General features: G+C 44.8%; 1 protein-coding gene across 1 annotated transcript in view; it reads left to right on the top strand.

The window, feature by feature from the left end:
- The first annotated feature begins 9,565 nt into the window (after positions 1–9,565).
- Positions 9,566–26,725, top strand: part of APOB (apolipoprotein B) — a 42,658-nt gene continuing 25,498 nt past the window's right edge. Inside the window, exons 1-14 of the mRNA XM_074394576.1 lie at positions 9,566–9,733; positions 10,022–10,060; positions 11,102–11,217; positions 12,474–12,619; positions 15,738–15,891; positions 16,600–16,755; positions 18,131–18,255; positions 18,901–18,986; positions 20,639–20,858; positions 21,583–21,810; positions 24,129–24,246; positions 24,359–24,505; positions 25,618–25,829; positions 26,096–26,333. Coding sequence (XP_074250677.1) covers positions 9,658–9,733; positions 10,022–10,060; positions 11,102–11,217; positions 12,474–12,619; positions 15,738–15,891; positions 16,600–16,755; positions 18,131–18,255; positions 18,901–18,986; positions 20,639–20,858; positions 21,583–21,810; positions 24,129–24,246; positions 24,359–24,505; positions 25,618–25,829; positions 26,096–26,333 — 2,061 coding nt within the window. The 5' untranslated portion in view covers positions 9,566–9,657. The remainder of the gene's footprint in view (positions 9,734–10,021; positions 10,061–11,101; positions 11,218–12,473; positions 12,620–15,737; positions 15,892–16,599; positions 16,756–18,130; positions 18,256–18,900; positions 18,987–20,638; positions 20,859–21,582; positions 21,811–24,128; positions 24,247–24,358; positions 24,506–25,617; positions 25,830–26,095; positions 26,334–26,725) is intronic.

The raw sequence follows: 26,725 nt of genomic DNA, 5'->3' as shown, positions 1-26,725 counted from the left end.
TACCAACTAATTTTCAGAGGTGTTTTCTGGGTGTGACACAGTGTCTCACATTCCAGATTGTTAATCCGGTAGGATCAGCCGTGAAAAGCCACAGTTTGGACATGTGCAGGAGGAGTATTAAAAAACAACCGAGATGGCTGAGCCCAGCTTCTTGTTTGCCTACTTGGGGAAAATGCATGAAGACATTTAGAAAGGAAAAATTGTAAAAAAAAACAGCATTTACATTAAGAACACATCCAAACAGCAGCAAGCACAGGCATTTCAGCATCTTTATGCTTGTCCCTAAGCACATTTCATCAGAAATCTGAATATCATCAAAGGCAGCCCCTAGGAATGCCTCTAATTCCCATCTCCTTCTCTGGCAGTGAATTGCTGTGATATTTTCATGTTGCCTCTCCTTCCTGGGAGCCCGCTGAGGCTCAGAAACCCCCCTGACTTATTTCTCTAACAAATGCCATAAAGAATCTCAGGTTCCCTAATCCTCTCATTGAGATTCAGGATGCTAGAGTATGAGCTGCATGGGATATAAAGTCACAACACCTGAGTTTGAGTTCTACCTCAGCTAGTTACATGCCAGGTGATCCTGGAAAGTCTTGTAACCCCAGGGAGCTTTAGGTGCCTCACCTGTGATGTGTAACATAAAACTCACAGAGTTACCAGGATTAAAAGAAATAATGGAAACCAAAGCCCTTTATCAGTCATAAAGCACTGTGTGATTGCAGCTCTTGCTAAGAAGACAGTAGCTTCTCTTTCCAGATAGAGGGCAACTCATGTGCATATACCAAAGTCACTAAGACGCAATATTACATTGCTCATTTGATCTTCCATGTTCATAATTGCCCCTTCTAGGTACCTGTACTTATATGATGAAGACAGTATAATTTGGTTAGTCCTGTCTTCCTCATTTGTGAGATGGCTGGTTAAAATATCTATTTTGCGGATGTTTTTGAATGTAAAATATGATAATTTATGAAAGTTAACTATCACAATGATGGGTCCATTTTTTGGTACTTGAGAAATACTAGGGAGATAAAGAGAGAGAGAGAGAGAGAGAGAGAGAGATGGATATATCTATATATATCTATATAGATATAGATATAGATTTTTTTTTACAATAATAGGCCAATTTCCTGTTGCCACTGAGGAACAGAGATGAAGTATTCACCCTCTTCCATATCTGCACACTGTGAATGTTGGTCTGTGAAGGGTGCCATCTCATTTTCTTGGCTCATTTGTTTCTAATTCCTCATCCTTACTCCCCATTCCCACTTCTCATTTACACCAAAAACAACCATTCTAAGGGGTTTGAAGTCACTTTTTGAAAACCATATTTGTTGCTAGTTGTGTACGTTTCCTTGTAAAACATGTTTTGGATACAGAGTAAGCATTATGTCTCTAACCACTGAATACTTTCTTTCTGAATGAAAAAGGAAGAAGGGTTATCAGGACATCACAGACTCTAAAAGCAGCTTGGAATTTCAGCTTCAGAGACCAAGTATATCTCTATTTTTCTCTTCTGAAAAGGCAAAGGTTCAGGGCCTGTCCCCTCAGTGACTGGGCCTCTGGTCACTTCTTTGAAAAGCACCAGGGTGGAACAGTCCTGATAAGGACTGATTCTGCTCATTGAGCAATAGGGCTGATGTCACCCTCATTGGGAACAGGTCACGCCCTATTAGCAAGGAAGCAAAAGACGTAACTCAGGGCCATTTATAGGCTCACGAAACCCAAAAATTTCTAAAAGCAAGGCTCAAAATGATTCCTTTATACACGAAAAAATAACTCAAAGTGGATCAGAGCCTTACATGTAAGACCTAAAGCTATAAACCTCCTAGAAGAAAACACAGGAGTAAAATTCCTTAACCATGTTTTGGGCAACAGCTTGCTACATATGACACCAAAAGGAAAAGCAACAAAGGAAGAACGCTAATTGAACTCATCGAAATTAAAAACTTTGTATTTCAAAGAAAAGTAGAACGACAACCCACAGAATAAAAGAAAATATTTGAAAATGCTATGTCTGATAAGAAACCTGAATCCAGAAGGTAAAAATAACTCTTACAACTTGATAATAAAAAGTCCAAACACTCCAATTTAAAAATTCAAAATCCAAAGAATTTGAGTAGAAATTTCTCCAAAAGAGATATAAAAATAGTAAGAACACAAAAAGATGCTCAACATCATTAGCCATCATAGAAATGCAAGGAAAAACCCCAATGCGACACCACTTCACACCCACTAGGATGGGTATAATAAAAAGACGATAATAACAAGTATTGGCAAGGATGTGGAGAAACTGGAACCTTCATATACTGCTGGTGGGAATGTAAAATGGTGTAGCCACTTTGGAAAACAATCTGTCAGTTTCTCAAATGATTAAACATAGAATTACCATATTGTCCAGCAATTTCACTGCTAGGTGTACACCTAAGAGAAATGAAAGTGTATGTCTACATAACAACTCGAATGCAGATATTCATAGCAGCATTATCCCTGATAGCTGTTAAGTGGAAACAACACAAATGTGCATCAACTGATGAATAAATAAAATGCGGCATATCTATACAATGGAATATTAGTAATAAAAAAGAATAAAAGGCTACAACATGTGTGAACCTTGAAAATATTATAGGAAGTGAAAAAAGCCAGTTGCAAAAGACCACATACGGTTTGATCCTACGTATATAAAATGTCCAAAACAGGTAAATCTGTAGAGGGAGAAAGTAGCTTAGTGGCTGCCTAGGGCTGGACAGGTAGGGAACTTAAGGGGTGATGGCTGATTGGTGCCAGAGTTCTTTTGGAAGTGATTAAAATATTCTAAACTTGATTGTTGTGAATCAATTAATATATTCACAGATAGGTGAATAAACTAAAGCCCATCAGATTGTACACTTTAAATAGATGTACTTTATGCTATGTGAATTTTATTTCAATAAAGCTATTTTTTAAAAGTCCCTCTGCAGGGTGGGCCTTAGAATACCTAAAGGTGGCCATTATTTTTTCAAATAACTCTATTATAAGTTAAGTGCACCACTGAAAAGAGAAAACTAAGAAATTCCTGATACTAAATGGCCCATTTCCACCCACTTTTTTCTCTGGAGACCAAGCAGTCTGGGCTCTGGCGATGGCCTGAGGCCTTTCCATGCTATCAGAGAGGGAAAAACATACACATGAAAATAGCATCACGCCATTCTGGTCGTTATTTGGTTTTTACTTTGGAATCTAGGTAACGATGGTGTCAGAAAAACTTCCACCTCAGTACTGACCATTCTCAGCTTTCCCTGTATTGGAACAGTCTGTGCCCCAGATTGGGGACAGAAATAGTAGAGACCTGAGATATAACCACAAAGCACTGCAACACATGTGCAGGCTCCATCTGGCCACCTGTAGAAAGACAGGGTGGAGAAGCTTCCCTTCTAGAAACTCTTCATTGCATGCTGCCTAGAACATGATCTAATTTCATTAAATCCCTCTAGTTAGCCAGTCTATTAATGGGTGGCCAGGTATTCTCAGACTAATGAAGAAGAGTTGGATTCAATAAACTTATAGCCTTTTTTGGCCCCGAACCTCTATGATTCTACAGAATGAGTTACATAATCATATTTATTCCAAATACAAACCCACAAAAAAAAATCAATGAAATTTTTTTTTCACTTTCAATTAGAAATAGATTACAAGATGATACGGTTTCGCTGTGTCCCCACCCAAATGTCATCTTGAATTGTAATCCCCGTAATCCCCACATGTTTAGGGAGAAGTCCCCATGCTACTCTTGTGACAGTGAGTGAGTTCTCATGGGATATGGTGGTCTTACAAGGTGCTCTTTCCCCTTCGCTCCTCACTCTTTTCTCTCCTGCTTAAATATAAAGAATGTCCTGGCTTCTCCTTAATCTTCTGTCATGGTTGTAAGTTTCCTGAGGCCTCCCCCAGCCATGTGGAACTGTGAGTCAATTAAAAGTCTTTCCTTTATGGATTACCCAGTCTCAGGTATTTCTTCACAGCAGTGAAAACAGACTAATACACAAGAGAATACAATGATATCAAAGATTCATTTTTTTTTTCAAGATGGAGTCTCTGTCTCACTCTGTTGCCCAGGCTGGAGTGCAGTGGCGCAATCTTGGCTCACTGGAATCTGCCTCCAGGGTTCAAGTGACTCTCCTGCCTCAGCCTCCTGAGTAGCTGGAATTACAAGTGAACACCACGATGCCTGGCTAATTTTTGAATTTTTAGTAGAATGGGGTTTCACCATGTTGACCAGACTGGTCTCGAACTCCTGACCTCGGGTGATCCACCTGCTTCAGCCTCCCAAAGTTCTGGGATTACAGGCATGAGGCACTGTGCCTGGCCCAAAGAGCAATCTTTATGCAATTTTATGTAAGCCAATGTAGATTTAGTGCAATCAGAGTAGAATGGATAACCTACATTATAAACTGAAGATACAAGTTCTTGCCCTACTTCGGTACTTGTCATGAAAACAAAACAAAATATTTTAGGGTGTCTAGGCCCCTGTTTCTCTATCTATAATATGAGAATATTAGTCAAGATTTGGTCTCTAAGATCCTATCTGTGTTTGAGACTACAGATTCCCATTGCTGTGTCTCCCTCCACAGCTCTGGACAAGGATAATTCAGCCCAATTCTCATGGCCTTCTGCACAACCCAGAGTTTCAATGCCATATGTACTACATTTAGTGTCAAATTAAGTCAAAGGCTTCATTAACCTGAAAGCTCTGTCCCTGGCCTGGGCATAGCAAACTATATCCTCCACCGACCATCCCCCTGTCTCCCTTCTCCCCAGGCCTCTCCAGAGATTCCAGTAGGCTGGTGTCATCACAGGCAGCCAGACACATCCAACATGTTGCCAGCTTCCTGCCACTGTACTTCAGTGTGCCTCCCTCTTCAGTTACCCAAATCCTGCCCACCACCCCAGAGCCAGCTCAATCTCACCCCTCCACGACCCCGGAGACCCCCATCATACCACTATAGTCTAACTGTATAGACCCCACACTGGGCACACTACATCCGTTCATTACTGGCTGTGACATCTGATTATGCCCTTTTCCTCATCTGGAAGCTCTTGGACAATCATGCTCAGAAGCTCCATAACACGTGAAGAGAAGCAGTGCTGGTGTGGGAATGGTGAGATGTGTTTGTCCACCCAGCTGTCCGGCACCAGCACTGGTCTTAGCCTTCGAGGTAATGCATTCTGAGCCTTAGTCTGGAGAGAAAATAAAGAAAACTTAAGTAGTAAAAAGTGGCTGAGAAAAGCTGACCAAAAGCCTTTCAGAAGAAATGCTTAGTTATACCTAAGGAAGCTTATCTGAGGTCAAGGCAAGGATGAAGCCTAAAGGTATACATGGGGAAGAACTTCTGGAGAGTAGTGATTCCCTGTGCCCCTGTGTCTCCAGGAGGGCGTACACTCACCTTATTTGGAAATCTGTATAAAATGAGTGAAGTGTTCTATTTCTTGGGCAGTGTGGGCACAGGTCCCTGGAGAGGTTGGTGGCCTCCCAGAAAATCCTTCCTGCATCTGGTTCTGGGTCCTCAGCCACAGCTCCTAAGAGCCATGAGGTTTGAGCCCAGAATAATTTATGTGTTTTTTTTTTTTCAGTCCTAAAGTTTCCATAGAATCAAAGTAGTCAGAGCTGAATGGGGCTAAGAGATCATCTAGTCCTGTCTTCTCATCACACAGATGAGGGACTGCCACCCCTAGCCACAGAAACTGTTCCACGGCCCAAGTTCACAGACTCTTCCTCTCTCTCGTACAGTTCCAAGTTCATTGTGCACTCTAAATTAAGATGTAAATATAAGCAGCAACACCCAAGAGTAAAAATGAAGTGTGCATATGAAAGAAACCCATTCACATGGACCATATTACACTGTAATCAGTGTTTACTGCTTGGCTACCGTGTGCTTGGTGTAGCAAGGGTGTCAGTGAGGAAGAGAGACGAGGGGGTACAAATCTGTGAACTACACATGGTCCTTGCTCTCCCAGCCTCTCTCTCTCATTGGCCAGGTAACAGGTAAACACATGAAAAATCAAATAATGTTATGAGAGGAAAACTTAAGTTCAGGGCAACAACAGCAGGTTCGTATGAAGGCCCTTCATAATTGCTGTCCTACCTAGAAACTGAATGACAGGGAATCAGAGTCACAAGCCATGAAGTCTAAATGGGCGAGGTCCCAGAGAAAGACTTAGTGCAGTAGGTGGGGTTGCAGCCAGCCCTGGGAGGGTGGGAGGATGACATCCACATAGGCAAGAGAGTGATAATTCACACACACCGCTCCTCGCTGCACATTGAACCCTGCTAACTTCTGGCTTCTCTCCCGGGAGTAACTGCGACTCAACATTCTGACCTTATCTCTAGGGTAGCAGAATGACGGAGAAGGAGAGTTTCTTTTTGCTTCTCACAGGAGGTTAATCACCCATCTGGAATGACTACATTTGGTTGACACCGGCTCACCCTACCATCTTCCACCTGAACCATTCACCTAAATGTGCCATTTTTTCCCTATTTCTCATTTGTCCATGTGCATTGTGTGTGTGTGTGTGTGTGCGTGTGTGAGACATGCTGTCACCGGGTGAACAGGCCACCCTGGGCATGGTTCCATCTACAATTTTGAAGTTTATTTTCCAGCTTCTGAGCATCATTTGCAATTACAGTGCTGTCATACACAGAAAAGGAATAGGCTAATTAATCATTGTCAATACTGGTCCCTATTTGATGAGATTTTGGAGCAGGATGGCTGGGAATAATTGGTATAGATTTTATTTCCTTGCTTTATATCACTGAAAATATTAATTTAGCATCATGATTGCTATGCATAAATATCCTGGAAAATAGGGTACAGTTGAATAGTGCTGATTCATTCATTCATATTCAGCAAATTATGTACTAAGCACCTACCTCAATATGTGAACAGCACTAAACTCAGAATATTTGCCTGCTGGGGGCCTGTATTAGCCTCCATGATTCCCTGAACTTGGGCAAGACCCTTCTGATCAGCTGCAGAGAGGCACAATGGATAGTTTTGCTTCTAGAGAATGTAACTGAGACATTCAGCATTATCTAATGCCTTGAATTCCTCTAGTCAGCTGGCTATCTCATGGGTACTCAGAGCCCTATGATTACCCAGATTGATGGTGCACCCAACAGGACTTTGCATTTATGAGCTGATAAGTCACAGTCACTAGCTAAGATTGATCTGTGTGACACCAGAATGTGTCTCTACCTAAAGGGAAGGGAATGAAGGGTAATGTCTTTGGTCACAAATAAGACATCTCCAAATAGTTTTTCACGAAGGATCTAAGTGGATTTTGTAACTGAAGAACAATCTACGCTCATTGTTAATCTTGAGAGTATTTCTGTGAGTGTATTCAAGTCAGCTCAACAATTTAACATTCGCTCTAGGGGGTTGTGTGCTAGACCCCATCATGGGTTAAGTACTGCTGGCTGGGGCCCAGTCCAAGGTCGGGGGGACTTGCCAAAGACCACCAGGAAAAAAGGGAACCTGAGCCCAGTAGCTGAGTCTTAGGTTTCCTCCTTTAGAGATGGTGAGAGTCCTCTCAGCACATCCAAGCACCTCACAATGTTCCCAGTCATCAGATGCATTTTCAATTCCTACTTTGTAAAAATTATGTTCTCTATTGATGCTGACCATAGGACCCTGGCTTCATCTGCACCCAACAGATAAAGCCTGGACTTGTGCTTATAAATTAAAGCTCCCCACCTCCTCTTGGCTTCTCTGTACCTGAATATTCTTACCCATTCTCCTTAATGTGAATGTGCATGGGAGCAGGACCATTTCTCAAACAGTAGCATCAGTGAATCCTGTGGAAAGTCAGTCCACATAGAATAATTCGAATCAAGTGTTCAGAGAAATGGGGTTTCAGAGCAATTACATTTTCCAGACCCTTCACAATTCAGTGGTGTAGGTATAACCAGCCTTGAGTTGAGACCTCTGTAATATCCATCTTTAACTAATATTAATATTGCTGTGGATGCAAAGCAACTGATCACTGGAGGGATTTCGACTACCTCCAGGAGTTCACGGGTAACAACAGTATCTGAATAAGGACAGGTGTGGAGCCCACGTGCAGGAAGCAGGTGAAGATCTTTCCGTGAGTCTCCTCCAAGGGAACTGGATATTGATACAACTACTGTTTCAGAGTTGACCCTTCAGGAATCATCAGTCTTCACCAGCAGTTTGTTATATCTGGAGGTATCTCATAATTCAAACAAAAGCTGACAAGTTGTAACACTGAGCACACACTGGCTTCTGCAACAGGCACCGTCCACTTCCCATCCCCATTCATCCAGCTTGCCCCTGGCCTCCTCCCGCTGGCCTTCCTGGGTGGCCCCCCAGCAGGTACAGCTACCTGGCTAGCGCCCCCTCTAGCCTACCTCAGTTGCTCACCAGCAGTCTCCTGCCTGCACAGCTTGTCTCCCTAACCAGATTGGAGGTTCCTTGGGAACACGGCAGGCTCAGACATTCGTTCAGCCCATCATAGCACCATCCCATCAATAACCCCTTCTTAGTGACCCTGGGTTAGTAAAATGAGTGTTGCTGAAATCCTACTAAGGCTGATTCCCTACAGCTGGGCAGAGGCAGCGAGCGCTGGCTGGAGTTTCCTGTGAAAATGGACAGTGTCTAGAAGAGAAGGAAATGATGCATGGAGAAAGTTCCAGATATCTGTGAGGAACACGAAGTGTTCTGTCCACTACCCTGCTTTTCCTCTTTGGCCTCCCCACCACTGGAGGAAACCCAGAAGCTGGTGCAGGTAGGGAAAGCCCTCTCTCAACTTCCTAAGACCTTGCCCAAGAAGGGTGGGTCCTGGGAGGCTGCCCTTCCCCAGAGGCCTCTCCTCATTTGGGGTTTCTTGAAGACAGGCACTTGGACTGCTGCTGGAACCAGGCAGGCCACCCATCCTCAGGGGCAGTGGCTGGTCACTCACCAGACCTCCCTGCATCCCCTTTCTCTCTCCGCCCCCAGCACCCAGCACGTGCTGAACCACACAGCCACAGATACTGATCAGGATTAGGGTATAGGTGCAAATCCCTGGTCCACCAAAATGGAAAAAGGAGCCAGTGAGAACATGTCTCCACCAAGACAGTGCTCAGTACTGGTTCTCCACGTGGCTCCCAATTCAGTGCAGGAGAAGCAGGGATTTTTGTCCCCGGGGTGGGTCATCTCCTGAAGAAGGCACCCCTGGTCAGGGCAGGCTTCTCAGACCCTGAGGCACCGGCCATGGCCCCGCTGAGATACAGGAAGGGCCCCGCGGAGCCTTGAAGTCGCTGAGGGGAGGAGCACAGCCGGGACCCAGCTCCGTGTGGCTGCGGCTGCGTCCCAAGTGGGCCCCCATCCCCTAGGCTCTTCGAGGGGAGGGGACCCTTGAAGAGAAGAGAAACAGAAGACGGTGCGGTGCGGAAAAGCAAACAGGCCAGGCCGGGCACGCGCCCTTTGGACCTTTTGCAATCCGGGCGCCCTGCAGCCTGGGCCTCCTATAAAAGGGGTGCGCGCGCCGGGCGCGCATTCTCACCGGGGCCTGCGGGGCTGAGCTGCCCTTCTCGGTTGCTGTCCCCGAGGAGCCCGTCCAGCCAGCAGGGCCGCGAGGCCGAGGCCAGGCCGCAGCCCAGGAGCCGCCCCACCGCCGCCGGCCATGGGCCCGCCGAGGCCCGCGCTGCCGGCGCTGCTGCTGCTGCTGCTGCTGCTGCTGCTGGCGGGCGCCAGGGCGGGTGAGTGTGCGGGCGCGCTGCGGGCAAGGAGGGGGTTGGCTGGGGCAGTCCAGGGCTAGGCCAGGGGGAGGGCAGCCGCAGGGGCCAGGGCGAGTTGGGGGACTGGACCAGCTGGCGGCCCCTGCAGGCTCAGGATGGTGGGCGCGGGATGGAGGGGCTGAGGTGGGGCGCTCCGGAGCCTGCCTCCCTCCTAAAAGGTGAGACCCCTGCCGGCGGTCCTCCCTGTCGGGCCCTCGCACCCGCTGGGAAGACGTGGGAAGCTCACAGATTTCTTTCTCTGTCTTACAGAAGAGGAAGTGCTGGAAAATGCCACCCCGATCTGTTCACGTAAGGCATCTGCGTATGGGGCGGGGAGGGGCGCCCAGCCCCGTAACCCTCCTACACCCGGGTCCCTGAGGACCTCTCACTCTACAAGGCTGAGATGGCACCATGCTGTGCCTGGCTCTGACCCCAGGAAGCAAGTTCCTTGAGCCGCTGCGCACCCCCAAGGGATGCCAACTCTATTCTACCTGCCCTTCGGTGCTGTCCCAAAAGTTCAGCCTGGGGGTGGGGAAGGGAAGGGACTGTCACTCCGTTGACCTGGGCACGCTTTGAAGAAACATCACTGTCCTATTTATCAGTGACTAGTCATTGATTCGAAGCATGTGAGGGTGAGGAAATGCTGACTTTAACCTCTGTGCAGAAGTCAGACCTCCACCCCCTTCCTATTTACCTGACCCCTGGGGATCAAGGGAGCTGGACCCGAAGTGGCATCCTGTGCGCTGGAGCGGCTAGGCGGGCTTCTGATGGGGCAGCACCGCCATCTGGTGGGCATCTGTCATCACTGCGGCTGGGCTCAGCACTCAAATGGTTTTTTTCTTCCATTGTTCAGGAAATTTCTCTCAAGCACAGTGGAAACCTCCAGAAACTCCTTTCTAGCAGTTTCTTAAGTTAGTTACGCCTGATGCTTAATTGAACTTTGCCTCAGGTATTTGGTAGTCTCAGAGTCACGGAATTACCACGTTTTCAAGTTAAAGCATTAGAGATAGTACTATCTATTCGCTTTACGTTGTCATCTCTTAATTTACCAGAGGGTCTCTTCTGCAGATTTTCTGAGCCCCATTACTTGACACTTGTCACTCCCTTCCCTGTGCCCCAGATGATATATTCAAGACATGCCAGCTAATTTAAACATTAGCCTCAGCAAAAACATAACAGAGAAGTCAAATCTATAAAGGCAAATTAAGTATAATGCAAAGTCAATTAAAAAATAATTTGAGTTTAATTACCATTTTTAATATCTATGTCACTGTCCCTCTCTGCCCAGAACTGACTGTCCTTGGGAGAGCTATTTCTGCTATGTGGCTGACATATTTCTCCCCATGTTAGGAGATGCAACCCGATTCAGGCACCTCCGGAAATACGTGTACAGCTATGAGGCTGAGAGCTCCAGTGGTGTCCCTGGAACTGCTGATTCAAGAAGCGTCACCAGGATCAACTGCAAGGTATGGAGGACACGGGCAGGAGGAACCTGAAGCCCACAGCTTTCCCCTATCCCTGTTCCAGCAGGCACCCAATACACGACCTTCCCGGAGGTTGTATACTGAGTAAACACAGAACATCCCAGAACTGTTGTAATCTCATCAAAGTGCTGGAATTTTGCCTCTGTAAGTCTGACACACTGCTGAGATGTTGTCTTCTCCCCAAAATTTCGCAAGCCAGATCTATTTTCCCATGAACTTCCCAGATGCAATGGGAGTACATCATCTAGATTAGCAGCAGTGTGAGTCTGTAGATTTCAGCATGCGAGAAGCCCAGCAGGTGAGCTAAGGGAGGTGGGCATCTCAGAAATGCACTGTGAAATGCAGTTTTTATAATCTACGTCAAACAGAATCCGTTGCTAAAAAATGGACAGAAGAAAGAATATAAACATGCAGTTTGTTCTAAAATAAAACTTTACTTATTGAGACTAGTACTCATGTCACGTACATCTGGAGAAGATCTACAGGTTGCTGTAGGGATTTGGGTGGGGAAGGGAAGTCAGGCTAAGTGGCCTTCTTTAGAGAGTGCTGTAACTCTTGTGTGCTGTCCAATGTGCTAGACATGAGCCACATAGGGCTATTTAAACGGAATGAAATTAAAAATTCATATTTGTTGTCACCTTAGCTGCATTTCAACTGCTCAACAGCCACCCTGGCTGGTGGCTCCCATGTTAGGAGACAGCACAGATGTAGAACATTTCTATAAACTTATCTGAATAGTGCTGGATAATAAATAGGCATCCCTTGAAACTCCCACTATATGTGAAACTCTAACTACGCCTTGGTAGATATAACCAGTTTTTTCGGTGACATTAAGGAGACATTTGCTGTGGAAACTAAGGATGGTCATCTTCCTGCTTTCTCTTTTTCTTCTTCACTCTCACTCCTAGTCTACAGCGCTTCTATTTAACCACAGCTCTTTATAATTAAAGTGAGTAACTTCAGAACCAGTAAAAGGACATCCTCCTTCCTGTGCATAGGTGCAAACATAAGAAACGTGTTACCCAGGAGGGGAAAAGGCCAGCAATAGGACGAAGTCTGGGTTGGGGCCGAGAACCCAGGAGGCATGTTGATAAGGCCTGTGGTGTTGAGGAGCAGGCAGTGGTGTTCCCCAGCGGCACCCTATCTGGTGCTCTGATTAGAGATTAAGCCCTGGGCTTCAGGGGCCGCCTCTCATTCTTGATAGACAGCCTCAGTGCTCTGCTACCCTGTCTTCTCAGGCTGAGCTGGAGGTTCCCCAGCCCTGCAGCTTCATCCTGAAGACCAGCCAGTGCACCCTGAAAGAGGTGTATGGCTTCAACCCTGAGGGCAAAGCCTTGCTGAAGAAAACCAAGAACTCCGAGGAGTTTGCTGCAGCCATGTCCAGGTAAGGCGTGTTGTAGTGGGCACACGCATGCGTGTGTGTCCACTGAAGTATGAACCTGTGTATTTGCACCAGGCATGGATGTGACTCTAAGTATTTCAATTCCGTATTCACCATGGATCAGGAAATGGCTGAGTTTTCACAATCATCAAAAAGAGAGACGCATTATTACCCTTCCCGAGTTAGGTTCCTTTAATTATCATTTAAATGTGTTTCTAAAAGATCCCATGCTTTAAAGTTCTTGAGATTCTAAAACTGAGATGGTTTGTTTAAATAAGTGAATTCTTGTTTAAAGAATGAACGAGACTGGTGCTTGGTAGTCTTCGGTGTGGGGTCCCAGAGGGACTGGCTGCTGCGGCCTGCAAATGGCAGGGCAGGGTCTGTTCAGCACAGGGCAGAGGAGCACCAAGGCTTCAGTGCTTTCCCCTCCTGGACGGGCATTCCGCCATTGCACGCTAATCGGCCGCTGCAGCTGCAGCTGCATCTCTTCTGACTGATCAGGGCCCACGTCACACCCACTGCAGATATTTCCAACATCACCCCTGCCTCATCCTCAGTCACAGTGTGTAGGGTCCCAGGTGTGGGTGAATACAGGCGGGGTAGAGTTGCTGATTTGGCAGCATCAGAAAACTCCGCCAATATTAGTCTGTTTTCATGCTGCTCATGGAGGCATACCTGAGACTGGGCAATTTACAAAAGAAAGGTTTATTGGACTCACGGTTTCATGAGGCCGGGGAGGTCTCACAATCCTGGCGGAAGGTGAGGAAGGGCAAGTCCCATCTTAGGCAGAAGGCGGCTGGCAAGGGCGGCTTGTGCAGAGAAACTCTCGTGTTTAAAACCATCAGATCTCGTGAGACCCATTTGCTATCGCGAGAGCGGCACAGGAAAGACCCGCCCCCATGATTCAATCACCTCCCACGGGGTCCCTCCCAAAACACGTGGGAATCATGAGTGCTACAAGATGAGGTTTTGGACGCAGAGCCAAACCATAACACCATCCTTGCCCATTTTTAACTTTTGCTGAACATGAGATTCAGATGCGGGTCCTTTCTCGCCAAAATAGGCTGTGAGGCTTCTTTCTTTCATACGCTTTATTTTCTCTAAGACTCAGCTGTATATGACGGAGACGGGTATGGTGGCAGGAGGAAGGAGTGGTTATTTTTTGGTCCTTGCTCTTCTCGAAACACAGAAGAGACTCCTGCTCTTGACATGGAGGGCTTTCCAGGTTTGCATCTTCACCACTTTAACTGTCTTTTTATTAATGGACATATAATAATTATATGTATTTATTGAGAACACATTGATGTTTTGAGGCATGTGAGGTATGGTGATCAGATCGGTGTAATTGGCATATCCATCATCTCAAACATTTATCCTTTCTTCATGTTAGGAACTCTCTGAGAGGGTGTAGGCTGTGGGAGATGAATCCGTCTCCTTTTCCTCCTGATGCAACCAGAGTGGCTGCAGCCAGGCCCTCAGAAACTCAGAGAGTCCCCAGTGGGAAATCCCTAAGACCAAAGTCAACATGGGCTTCAGCCATGGCCAGACACCATGCAAAAGAGTGACTGATCAACAAATATATGAAAAGAAGCTCCAAGTCACTGGTAGTCAAGAAATGCAAATTAATGTAACAACAAGGTTTTTTGTTTTTTTGTTTTTTTGTTTTGAGATGGAGTCTCTGTCCCCAAGGCTGGAGTGCAGTAGAGTGATCTCAGCTCATTGCGCCCTCTGCCTCCCAGGTTCAAGCAATTCTCCTGCCTCAGCCTCCCGAGTAGCTGGGATTACAGGTGCCCATCACTATGCCCAGCTAATTTTTTTGTATTTTTAGTAGAGATGGGGTTTCATCATGTTGGCCAGGCTGGCCTTGAACTCCTGACCTCGTAATTCACCCGCCTCAGCCTCCCAAAGTGCTGGGATTACAGGTGTGAGCCAACAACAAGATATTTATCAGCTTATACCCATCAGCCTGAAAAACTGGAAAACAGTGATAGCACCTGTTGAGGCAGGCCAGCGAGGAAAAGCGTGCTGTTGTGAGCTGCTGGTGGAAATGGGAGCCATCAGGCAGTATCTACTCTAATTTAAAATACTTAATTCCCTTTGAGACAGTTATTTTAGTCTCTGAGCCTTTAGCCCATGAAAATGAAAGCAGTAATGTGTGAAGATAGACAAACAGGGATGTTTGTTTTGGTATTGTTTGTGTGGTCAAAAAAAAATCCAGAAAGAGAGAAGGCAAATGCCATCAAGTGGGGCAATGTGTGAGTAAATTATATCTAGCCGTGGAAAGGAATGTTCTGCATGCAGCTTTTAAAAAAATCTGTTAGAGCTATACCAAGTGACTCAGAAGGATTTTTGTGAAATATAATTGAGAAAAACAAGATAAAAGTATGCACAATACAATGCCACTTGTATAAAGCAATGACAAAACCTTTGTATGACTGTGTTTGCACTCAGCCATGTTTACAGATGATGGTGTGAGTGTGCAGAAACAAATGGAGCAACCACTCAGGCGCCCGTATCGGGGAGATGGGCACAGAGACTGATATGGGTGGAGAACAGAGTAGGGCTGGATGAGCCAAGCCAAGATAAAGGAAAAACAAAGCTGGACCTGGTGGCTCATGCCTGTAATCCCAGCACTTTGGGAGGCCGAGGTGGCCGGATCACCCCAAGGCAGGAGTTCGAGAGCAACCAGGCCAACATGGTGAAAACTGTCTCTCCTGAAAATACAAAAATTAGCTGGGTGTGATGGCAAACGTCTGTAGTCCTAGCTGCTCCAAGAGGCTGAGGCAGGAGAATAATTTGATCCTAGGAGGCGCAGGTTGCAGTGAGCCAAGACCGTACCACTGCACTTAAGCCTGGTGACAGAGCAAGACTTGGTTAAAAAAAAAAAAGAAAGAAAGAAAAAAAGAAAAAAAGAAAAAGAATCACCAAAACATATATATGTGTACATACTTTTTTGAAAATGTATATCTATGTGTAGCTATATTCTATATTTACAAATAAATTATGTCAGAAGAACAATTAGTTAAAAATATATATAAGGAAAGAAACTTTAGTACTACCCAACTTGCTTTCAGTTGTAATGGAGAAGGACGTTTCTGTGACCACCCTCTCTCTGGGACAGGTATGAGCTCAAGCTGGCCATTCCAGAAGGGAAGCAAGTTTTCCTTTACCCGGAGAAAGATGAACCTACGCACATCCTCAACATCAAGAGGGGCATCATTTCTGCCCTCCTGGTTCCCTCAGAGACAGAAGAAGCCCAGCAAGTGTTGTTTCAGGTGAGGATTTAGAAAGCTGATAGCAGTGGCCCTTGAAACTCATCTTCATGTGTTAGAAGTCCCACCATATACAAAGCAGATCATGAGTCAGCTCCATGGCTAGTTACACAGGAAGCCCTGGATTGCCATGAAATACTGGTGCCCAGGGTTCCTCCTGTCCCTTGGGCTTACTGACAGATCATCCCAAGCATGCTGATCAGGTTGGGTCTAATTTTAAAACAGCTGTTGAGGAGTCCTGACCACCCCACCCCTGCTTTTATTTGATGCTGTTCACCTGTGTTTACTGGGTTATGGTGTAACACAGTAAATCCCTTGTATATTTTAAACACCAAAAGTAATGGGATATGTTGCCAGTCTCTTTTAAGAATTTCAGGTTTCAATCTGAGACAGAATTCATTTCACCTCAGTCCCATGAGCACTTTTGTGCCCGTATCTTGTTCTAGTTTCTATGCGACACCATACTTGGAGAAGACAGCGACGTATCCTGCAGAGGCCTTTCTGCAGACCCACCCTTAACTGGTTTTCCCTCTCCCAACTTGGGCTGGCCAGGCACTAGCAAGAACACACTCTGCATAGGAGGAAAAAGAAAGTCCCTCCCAAAGCTAGATTCCTTCTGCCTTTTCTCCCAGGATCCCCACCCCATCCCTCCCAAGAACCTAAGGATGTTTCCCATGTCGAATGCACATGGCTGCATCTTCTGCCCCATAGGAAACCGTGTATGGAAACTGCTCCACTGACTTTACCGTCAAGACAAGGAAGGGCAACGTGGCAACAGAAATTTCCACTGAAAGAGACCTGGGACGGTGTGATTGCTTCAAGCCCATCAGCACAGGCACCAGCCCGCTTGCTCTCATCAAAGGCATTGTAAGTCCCACGTCAGCACTGTCATGCATACCAGGCAGCATCCTCTTATTAATAAAATTCCAGAATGCTTGAGCAAGTGGAGACCTTTGAGGACAAGTTGTCCAGCCTGTTTGTTACACAGACTACAGATAGGACACTGAGCAGGCATGGGAAGGACTGCCCAGGCTTCATGACCTAGGATCAGTTGAGCCAAGACTTGAGTCAGGCTCCTTCCTCCCAGCCCAGAGCTCTGTCTTTCCTCCTGTCCTTCTGTCACTGGCACCAAACCACTTTAACTCTCATCGCTTGAGAGTAATGACTGCCCATTCCTGAGAAGGCTCCAGGGCTAGGCATAGGGAAGCAAAACCACCTACTGTTCCTTCCCGCACAAGGACTCCTTGTGCCAGCTTCAAGCCTCTGGCCTTTGAAGAAGTCCCAAGACCTTTGTTCTCCTCCTCTCCCTCATCCCATGAAGGGGAGTCACTTAAGAGTGCTCCAGCTTCTTGTCCTTTCACCCCAAGTACCACCCCGACCAAACATGGCCCCTCTGCCTCTGGCCCAGAACACCCTCTCCTCTCTGTTAACTGGGGCCATGAAGCACCATATTACCTGACCCCTGCAACATCTTCCAGATATGAGCCCCATGCTGTCTCACCAAACATGAAGAACTTGAGTGGTCACTGTCATGCCTGGCATTGTTCCCGGTCATTGTCCTTGGGGCTGAAAACAGGGAGTCTGATGACCACAAGGGCCACAGTCAGAAGAGGATGATACACTGGCTTAGGGGTTGTTTCTGAGCATCTGTTATGTGCTCAACCCCACTCTGGGCAGCACCGAGGAAGGGACAGTGGTAGATGAACCATAGACCTTCCCCTCAGGATGCTTCCAGTCTAATGTAAGAGCCAATAAGGTATACATGCTATACTCAATAAGGTGATAAGCTGAGCAGTGCAGGCAAGAAGTCCTGGGCCTGACCAGGAAGGAGAAAGTATTATTCATGTAGCTGAATGGGCAATGTTTCATGGAGGATGTGAAGCAGGAACCTGAAAAATATGAAGGATGTGTAAATGAAAGAGACACGTAAGAATGGGCTTCTGGGCAAAGAAAACTTACTGAGCAGGTGTATGAGGGGCTCTGTGGTGAGATAGGCATGTGGAGGATAAAAGTATAGACTTTGTCTATTGGGGATGGAAAAAGAGGAGTCTACAGCTTGACTCAGCTTTGGGGATGTTGACTTGTTACACCCCCTGGTCTAAACGTCAGGTACCCAGTTCCCTTCTTTCTCTGAGTTTATCTAGTGGTACAGGACTCCTGCTCCCTTCTACCTTAAAGGTAAATGCTTTTGACAGAAGGCACAGGGACTGATCAAAACGCTTGCCTCCAATCTCATCCACAGACCCGCCCCTTGTCAACTCTGATCAGCAGTAGCCAGTCCTGCCAGTATACCCTGGATGCCAAGAGGAAGCATGTGGCAGAAGCCATCTGCAAGGAGCAACACCTGTTCCTGCCTTTCTCCTACAAGTAGGTCACCCGATGCACCCCTGATTTGTCATTTGATGGGTCAGTGAGAGCTGAACGCTTCTTAAGTGCCCTGTTCAGGCAAAGCTGTGCCTGGGAGGGTGGTATGGAAGGGGATAAAATGCAACCCATTTCTGTCCTCCTTTTTAAGCTAAGAGGCCATTTGGCAGAAAAGTCCTAGGCATGCAAAACAATCCAAGACCAATAAAAGATATCTAAGACCCAGTCTTTAAGGGCTGTAGATCCAGAAAACTTGGGGATCATTGCAGGGGACCCTGGTTAGAAAAGGTTTCATGGAAGATTTGGGATTTTGACTGGAAACTTGTGTATCGAAATCCACTTGCTATGTTCTTGGCTCTATGCTGTGGAAGATACAAAAGAATTTTGAGACATTGCACTCGTTCCTACCCTCCAGTCACTCCAGACTAGTGGAGAGTATAAGGCACACATGTCCTTTTGATGGGAGGATGACTAGCGTGACCAGGAGGAGGTGGATGTTGTTCATTCAGGGCTAACAATGGCTGCATTTACCAGTGCTTTGAAAGATGGGCAGGACTTGGGTAGATGCAGAGACAGGAGAAGCATTCAGCATGGAAAGAATGGTATGTTCTGGCTGTCCCTGGCATGATACTCTTCCTTGGTTACCAGGAATAAGTATGGGATGATGACACAAGTGACACAGACTTTGAAACTGGAAGACATGCCAAGGATCAACAGCCGCTTCTTTGGTGAAGGTAAGACTTTCTGTCTGCATAGGTGCTGGTAAATCTGCTCAGGATGTGCCAATCATGGCTTAACCACTTGCCAGGCCCTGTTAAATGTCTGCTGACTAAGAAGTGATATGCACACTGGTGTTCTGGCTACCTCTAGTGAGAAAGCAAACTCATCTCAGGATGTCAAGTTGCAATGGCATAGAAGAAAAGTTCTCAATGCTACCTAGGTGTCTGTCAATAGAAAACTGGAACCCTAGGTTTAACATGACATATTTGGTAGAACTGACATCACCCATCCTGTGATAAGACCCGGAGCTGTCCCATACAAGGTGGAGCAAGTGGGAGAGAACCTTCAGAGTCCGACTTAGGTGTCTTTTCTGAGCATCTGCTATGTGCTCAACCCTACTCTGGGCATCACTGAGGAAGGCACAGTGGCAGATGAACCATGGACCTTCCCCTCAGGATGCTTCCAGTCTAATACAGGAGCCAGGTCAATAAAGTATATATGGTATAATTGATAAGATGATAAGCTGAGCAGTGAAGACAAGAAGTCCTGGGCTTGACCAGGATAAAGAAAGTATTATTCATGTAGCTCAATGGCAATATTTCATGGAGGATATGGAGCAGGAACCTGTAAAATGCAAAGGATGCGTAAATGAAAGAGACACATAAGAATGGGCTTCTGGGCAAAGAAAACTTACTGAGCAGGTGTGTGAGGGGCTCTGTAGTGGGACGGACATATGGAGTTAGTCTTTAGAGGTAGAAGGGACTTTAGCATCTTGAGTCCAGCCCTGACCCAGCATTGTATTGTGTTTATATCTGTCCAAATTATTTCTTGTGCATTACATCATTGTCCTTTTTGTTCATAGCAATCTGTGATGTCAGGTGGTAGAGACGTGATTTTATACTCATTCTACAGAGGGGAAAGTGACACATAGAGAGGCTTAGAGCTTGATGTAGTCAAGGCCACAGAATATTAGAGGGGGGCAAATAAGTGCCCAGGTGTAATCTAAGCCAGGACTCTTCTCATTACACCACACCTCCATGATGACTTTTACCTCTCTTCCTGGCATAGGTCACACACAGCAGGTGGTGGAGGGGATGCAAAAGTGTCACCCCTCTTCACAAGCTGCTGGTAGACCCAATTAGAAGAAATGGTGGTGAGCACCAATGTGCCTGGTCCCAGTTGTAACCATGTTAGCAGCAGCACCCCCTCACCGGTTCTTTCAAGCTAAGGGTAATCTGATGATAGACTCAACGTCTGAATTCCACTTCAGCTCTACCCCTTAACCTTGAGAGCTCTTGGGAAACATAAGTTGCTCATCTCTGGGTCTCAGTTCCTCATCTCTGGGTCTCATCTCTGGAACTCAGAGCTGAGATCCAAGGATGAGCAATTTACATTGCCCAAAAACTCTGTGAGTCTCAGAAGCAAGGCTGAATTTATCTTTAAACTGAACAATAATACCAGCCCGCAGGGATAGGATGATGAGTCAGTGAAAACAATTAAGTCAGTCATCTATGGCACAGCCAGATCTAACAGGCATTGAGTACAGGATAGTTTTCTTCTCTTTTCCCCTGTGCTGATACTCCACAATTTCCAGCTTCCAGTAGACAAAGATATAGTTGAGATAAAGAAGTGAGCTAGAGTACTTTTGACACTTTCCAACTTCCAGGTACTAACAAGATGGGTCTTGCCTTTGAGAGTACCAAATCCACATCACCTCCAAAGCAGGCCGAAGCTGTTCTGAAGACTCTTCAGGAACTGAAAAAACTCACCGTCTCTGAGCAAAATTCCCAGAGAGCTAATCTCTTCAATATGCTGGTCACTGAGTTGAGAGGCCTCAGTGATGAGGCAGTCACATCTCTCTTGCCGCAGCTGATCGAGGTGTCCAGGTATTTAATGCTTACAGCTCAATGTTTTTTATAAAACTGATGGTAACTAGCTGAACTTTCAAACCTTGGCCAAATGGAGAATCTCAGGGACAATTTGGATATCAATCCAGTTAATCAGTTAGTCGATCTGTTCATGACTGCTGGATAGAGAAATATCAGCTGATGTGCTAAGAGTTTCATGAAACACACACACACATGCACACAGTATTCAAGGCAGCTATGTATTCATGTGTTAAAATAGAAGGGGAATGGTTCCCTCATTTTGATGGATATCGTTGAATTCCTAGTTCTATTGCAGGTGCTCTTTGGAAGCTTATAGGCTGGTAGAGAGAGAACTCAGGCAAACGATAGAATATGATTTATCTACGCTTCAAGGCACTGGCTTTAGGTGCTATGAAGGTCAGAGAAGGGACTGAGGCCAGGACCCAGCTAATGTTAGCCAGGCATGTTCTGTGTGCTGACCAAAGGACAATAGTAAAAGTCTTCCTGTAGCGAGAGATCCACAGTTCCCTCTTGGGACTTTGCTCAATGCGGCTTCTCCTGTGGGTAATATTCCTAGGCAAGGCGTCATGGTTCTGAGCTCTAAGTTGGGTTTTGAAAGATGGTTAGATTTGAATAGTGAATGAGGGGATTAAGGGCTCTCCTGGCAGAGGACACACCATGAGCCATATTTTAGCTGCCCTGAAGGTGGTCTGTATAACTTTATCCATGTCTTTCTTCTCAGCCCCATCACCTTACAAGCCTTGGTTCAGTGTGGACGGCCCCAGTGCTACACTCACATCCTCCAGTGGCTGAGTCGTGTGCATGCCAACCCCCTTCTGATAGATGTTGTCACCTACCTGGTGGCCCTGATCCCCGAGCCCTCGGCACAGCAGCTGCGAGAGATCTTCAACACGGCGAGGGAGCAGCGCAGCAGAGCCACCTTGTATGCGCTGAGCCACGTGGTCAACAAGTGAGTTTCAGGCTGTGTTTCTCCTCTGAGGAGCAGAGGAACATCTCGCACCTCTGTGCATCTCTGTGTTAAAATGGAACCCCTCCTTCCACTTTCAAACTCTGCTCCTTCCTCTTTGTTTTTTTCTTGACTATTTTTGGGGTAATTACTTTAAATAAGAAGTCAGCAAACACTATTCAAAATTTTTAAAATATTTTTCCTACATTGCATTATAAAAGTTTTTGAACATAGGGAAGTTGACAGAATTATATAGGGAGAACCCCTAGAAAACCAGCTATATCCGACCATTTAAGTGCGATTATATTTGCTTTTTTGCATATACATCTATCCATTAATTTACCTTATTAGCTGAAGCACTTCAAAGTAAATTGCAGACATCAACACACTTTCCCCTAAGTACATCAGCAAGCATATTAACTTCACTTCAGTATTAGTTAGCAGTTTTTTCTCTATTTATTTATTTATTCATTTTTGGAGATGGTCTCTCTGTGTCACCCAGACTGGAGTGCAGAGGTGCAGTCACAGCTGACTGCAGCCTCAAATTCCTGGGCTTAAGTGATCCTCCCACCTCAGCCTCCCAAGTAGCTGGGACCGCAGGCACATGCTACCTACCATGCCCAGCTAATTTTTGTATTTTTGGTAGAAACAGAGTTTTACCATGTTACTCAGGCTGGCAGTTTTTTCTTTTGATAAAGTTGTTTTCTTTTTATTTTTTAAATTTTTATATAAATGTATGTGGTACAAGTGTAATTTTGTTACATGAATAGATTTTGTAGTATAGATTTTGTAGTAGTTCAGTCAGGGCTTTTAGGGTATCTATTACCCAGATAACATATCGTGTAACCATTAAGTAATTTCTCATCATTCCATCTCCCTCCACTTCCCCACCTTCTGAGTCTCCATTGTCTATCATTCCACACTCTATGTCCTGTGTGCACATTATTTAGCTCCCACTCATAAGTGACAATATGCATTATTTGTCTTTCTATGACTTTCCTGTTTCTTAAGATAATGACTTAAGATAATAACCTTCAGTTCCACTCATGTTCCTGCAAATAACTTGATTTTATTCTTTATATGGCTGAATAGTATTTTATTGCCTGTACAGGCCACATTTTTAATCCCATCATCCATTGATGAACACATAGGTTGATTCCATGTCTTTCCTATTATGAATAGTGCTGCGATCAACATGTGGATGCAGGTATCTTTTGGATATAAGATTTCTTTTCCTTTAAGCATATACCCCGTAGTGGCTGGATTCAATGGTAGTTCTATTTTTGATTCTTTGAGAAATTTCAGTATTGTCTTCAATACAGGTTGTACTAATTTACAATCCCATCAACAGTGTTTAACTGTTCCCTTTTCTCTGTATCATCACCAATATCTGTTATTTTTTGTTTTTGAATAATGGCCCTCCTGACTGTTGTAGGATGTTATCTCATTGCAGTTTTAATTTATATTTCTCCAATGATGTTAAGCATTTTTTAAATATACCTATTGCCATTTGTATGTCTTCTTTTGAAAAAATGTCTATTTGTGTCCTTTGCCCACTTTTTAATGGGGTTATTTGGGGTATTTTTTGTTGAGTTGTTTGAATTCCTTGTACATTCTGGATATTAGTCCCCTGCTGGATGAATAGTTTGCAAATTTATTCTCCCATTCTGCAGGTTGTCCACCGTGTTGATTATTTGTTCTGCTGTACAGACTTTTTTTTAGTTTAATTAAGTTCTATTTGTCTATTTTTGTTTTTGTTGTCTTTGCCCTTGAGGTCTTAGTCATGAATTCTTTGTCTACGCTAATGTCCAGAGAGTTTTCCCTAGATTTTCTTCTTGTATTTTTATAGTTTCAGGTCTTTCATTTAAGTCTTTGATCCATCTTGAGTTGATTTTTGTATATGGTGACAGATAGACATCCAGTTTTATTCTTCTGCATATAGCAATCCAACTTTCCCAGCACCATTTATTGAAAAGGGTACCCTTTCCCTAGTGTATGTTTTTGTCAATTTTGTTAAAGATCCATTGACTCTAAGTATGTGGCTTTATTTCTGGGTTCACTATTGTGTTCATTGATCTATGTGCCTATTTTTATGCCAATGCAATGCTTGTTTAGATTACTATAGCCTTGAAGCATAATTTGAAGTCAGGTAACGTGATACCTCCAGCTCTGTTCTTTTTGCTTAAGATTGCTTCCACTATTCAGGCTCTTTTTGGATTTCATATGAATTGTATAATTATTTTTTCTAATTCACAAGTTTAGATTTTAAGACAAACCTAACTGTGCTTACTGATTCCTGACTCTCTTCTCTTATTCTGTAGCTATCATGAGACAAACCCTACAGGGACCCAGGAACTGCTGGACGTTGCTAATTACCTGATGGAACAGATTCAAGATGACTGCACTGGGGATGAAGATTACACCTATTTGATTCTGCGGGTAATCTCAGTCTTTTATATGACATACATCATTTCAGAAGCACTTCTCCTGGATACCCTTTGCTTCTCTCTCCTGTACCCTGATGGGTTCTTATTTCTTTTTTTCAATGCAGGTCATTGGAAATATGGGCCAAACCATGGAGCAGGTAACTCCAGAACTCAAGTCTTCAATCCTGAAATGTGTCCAAAGTACAAAGCCATCACTGATGATTCAGAAAGCTGCCATCCAGGCCCTGCGGAAAATGGAGCTTAAAAACAAGGTAAAGTCCAAAAGAAGAGGTCTGAAAATGAAAGTTTATAAACAAGGATTTGGAAGGTACTGGGGGAATGAGATTCTAAATTTCATCTACTGACTTCATTCTGTTGCTTTTCTTTTTGCCTTTCTTTCTTTTCCTTTCTTTTCTTCTTTCCTTCTTTTTCTTTCTTTTTTTTTTTTTTTTTTTTTTTTTTTTTTTTTTAGATGTAGTCTCTCTCTGTTGCCCAAGCTGGAGTGCAATGGCAGGAACTAGGCTCACTGCAACTTCCACCTCCTAGGTTCAAGCAATTCTCCCTTCCTCAGCCTGCTGAGTAGCTGAGGTTACAGGCACCCACCACTATGCCTGGCTAATTTTTGTATTTTTTAGTAGAGACAGGGTTTTGCCATATTAGCCAGGCTGGTCTTAAACTCCTGACATCAGGTGATCTGCTCGCCTCAGCCTCCCAAAGTGCTGGGATTACAGGCATGAGCCACTATGCCTGGCCTCTGCTGTTTTCTAATTGAAAATGTTAACAGGTCTATTGACTTGACTGCCTAGCAGTATGTGACATGAGAGAAATACTTGACCTTGCTGCTATGTCAACATGCAGAATGTGAGATGTTTTTGCACCTACCGTCTGCCTACCAGATTGACTATCCCTCTCATCAAGGAAAAATATGCTTAATTTCCACCCAGTAACCTTAGGCTAGGATAGTCAAGTTGGCCCCTCCTTAGACGGCCATGACTCCAGAGCTTTGGAAACTACCTTATTTATTAGTCCCAAACTCTTACTATCCCTTTTCATCTTGACCCTCACATTGAAATAACTTGTGTTAAAACAACTTTATTTTTACTTAGTAGTAGATCTCCAAACAAATCATAACTTGGTCCTAATTTGTGTGTTTTAATGCAATTGAATTCAACAGGCATTCTATAGGCTCTTCTGGGAATCCTTACTTGTTAGTATTCTAGGGAACACTGGCAAGAATATTCAATACCAGCATTTGAAGAGTGATTACAGAGAAATTAAACTTGTGCTTTAAAATGAGCTAGCAGACCATGCCAGTGGTGTTTGCCAGGCCTGTTCTGTGTTCCGACCACAGGACAGTGATAACCAGCTCCTCTTTTGACTGCAGGACCAGGAGGTCCTTCTTCAGACTTTCCTTGATGGTGCTTCTCCGGGAGATAAGCGACTGGCTGCCTATCTCATGCTGATGAGGAATCCTTCACAGGCAGATATTAACAAAATTGTCCAACTTCTACCACGGGAACAGAATGAGCAAGTGAAGAACTTTGTGGCTTCCCATATTGCCAACATCTTGAAGTCAGAAGAATTGTATATCCAAGAGTAAGTAAGAGTGATTTTCCCCCATATACCACTGAGGGCCCTGAGCTGGAATTCCAACCCTGGGTTTTGGAATAGCCACTGCCTGCCCTTGCTTCTGAAATAAACACTTGTCCAAATGTGTAGCAGAACCAGACCTAAAGCCTTGGGGTAAATGAAATCCAGAAATTTTGGTAATGATTGGAAATCCATATTTACTTGGGGGTGGGTGCAAGAGTCAAAAGATAAAACATGGTGTGTCAGCTCAAAATATACTTCTTCTTATCTAGTCTGCAAAAGTTAGTGACAGAAGCTCTGAAAGAATCTCAACTTCCCACGGTCCTGGACTTCAGAAAATTTTCTCGGAACTATCAGCTCTCCAAATCTGTTTCTCTTCCGTCACTTGACTCAGCCTCAGCCAAAATCGAAGGGAATCTTATATTTGATCCAAATAATTACCTTCCTAAAGAAAGCATGCTGAAAACTACCCTCACTGTCTTTGGATTTGCTCCAGCTGACCTCTTCGAGGTAAGTGTGAAGAGTTCGAAGTTCTCTAGCCCATTTTGTACAGCATCACGAGCAGAGAGTCCTGGGAGCCAGGAGCCAGCTAGGGACAAACAAGAACCACCAGGCACTTCCTAGCATCACTCTGAGATGTTCTTCTTTCCCTCCTTCCTCGCCTTCCTTTCTCCCCACTAGGGGTCACCTGCAGTATGACTTCTTAGCACTAACAGAAATGCAGATGTCTCCAAGACGTCTTTAAGTCCCAACGCCAAGAAGTATATATGCTGCCTAGTCAGATCTGCTTCCAATCTCAAATTCACTCCTAACTCTGAATCCTTGGCGGCATTATTTGTCCTCTCTGAACCTTAGCTGCCTCTTCTAGAAAAAAGCAAATAATAAGGTCAAGATTCTAGTGA

Source organism: Saimiri boliviensis, chromosome 1, assembly GCF_048565385.1.
Source record: "Saimiri boliviensis isolate mSaiBol1 chromosome 1, mSaiBol1.pri, whole genome shotgun sequence".
NCBI classification, from domain to species: domain Eukaryota; kingdom Metazoa; phylum Chordata; class Mammalia; order Primates; family Cebidae; genus Saimiri; species Saimiri boliviensis.
This window is presented reverse-complemented; position numbering and strand designations above follow the sequence as displayed.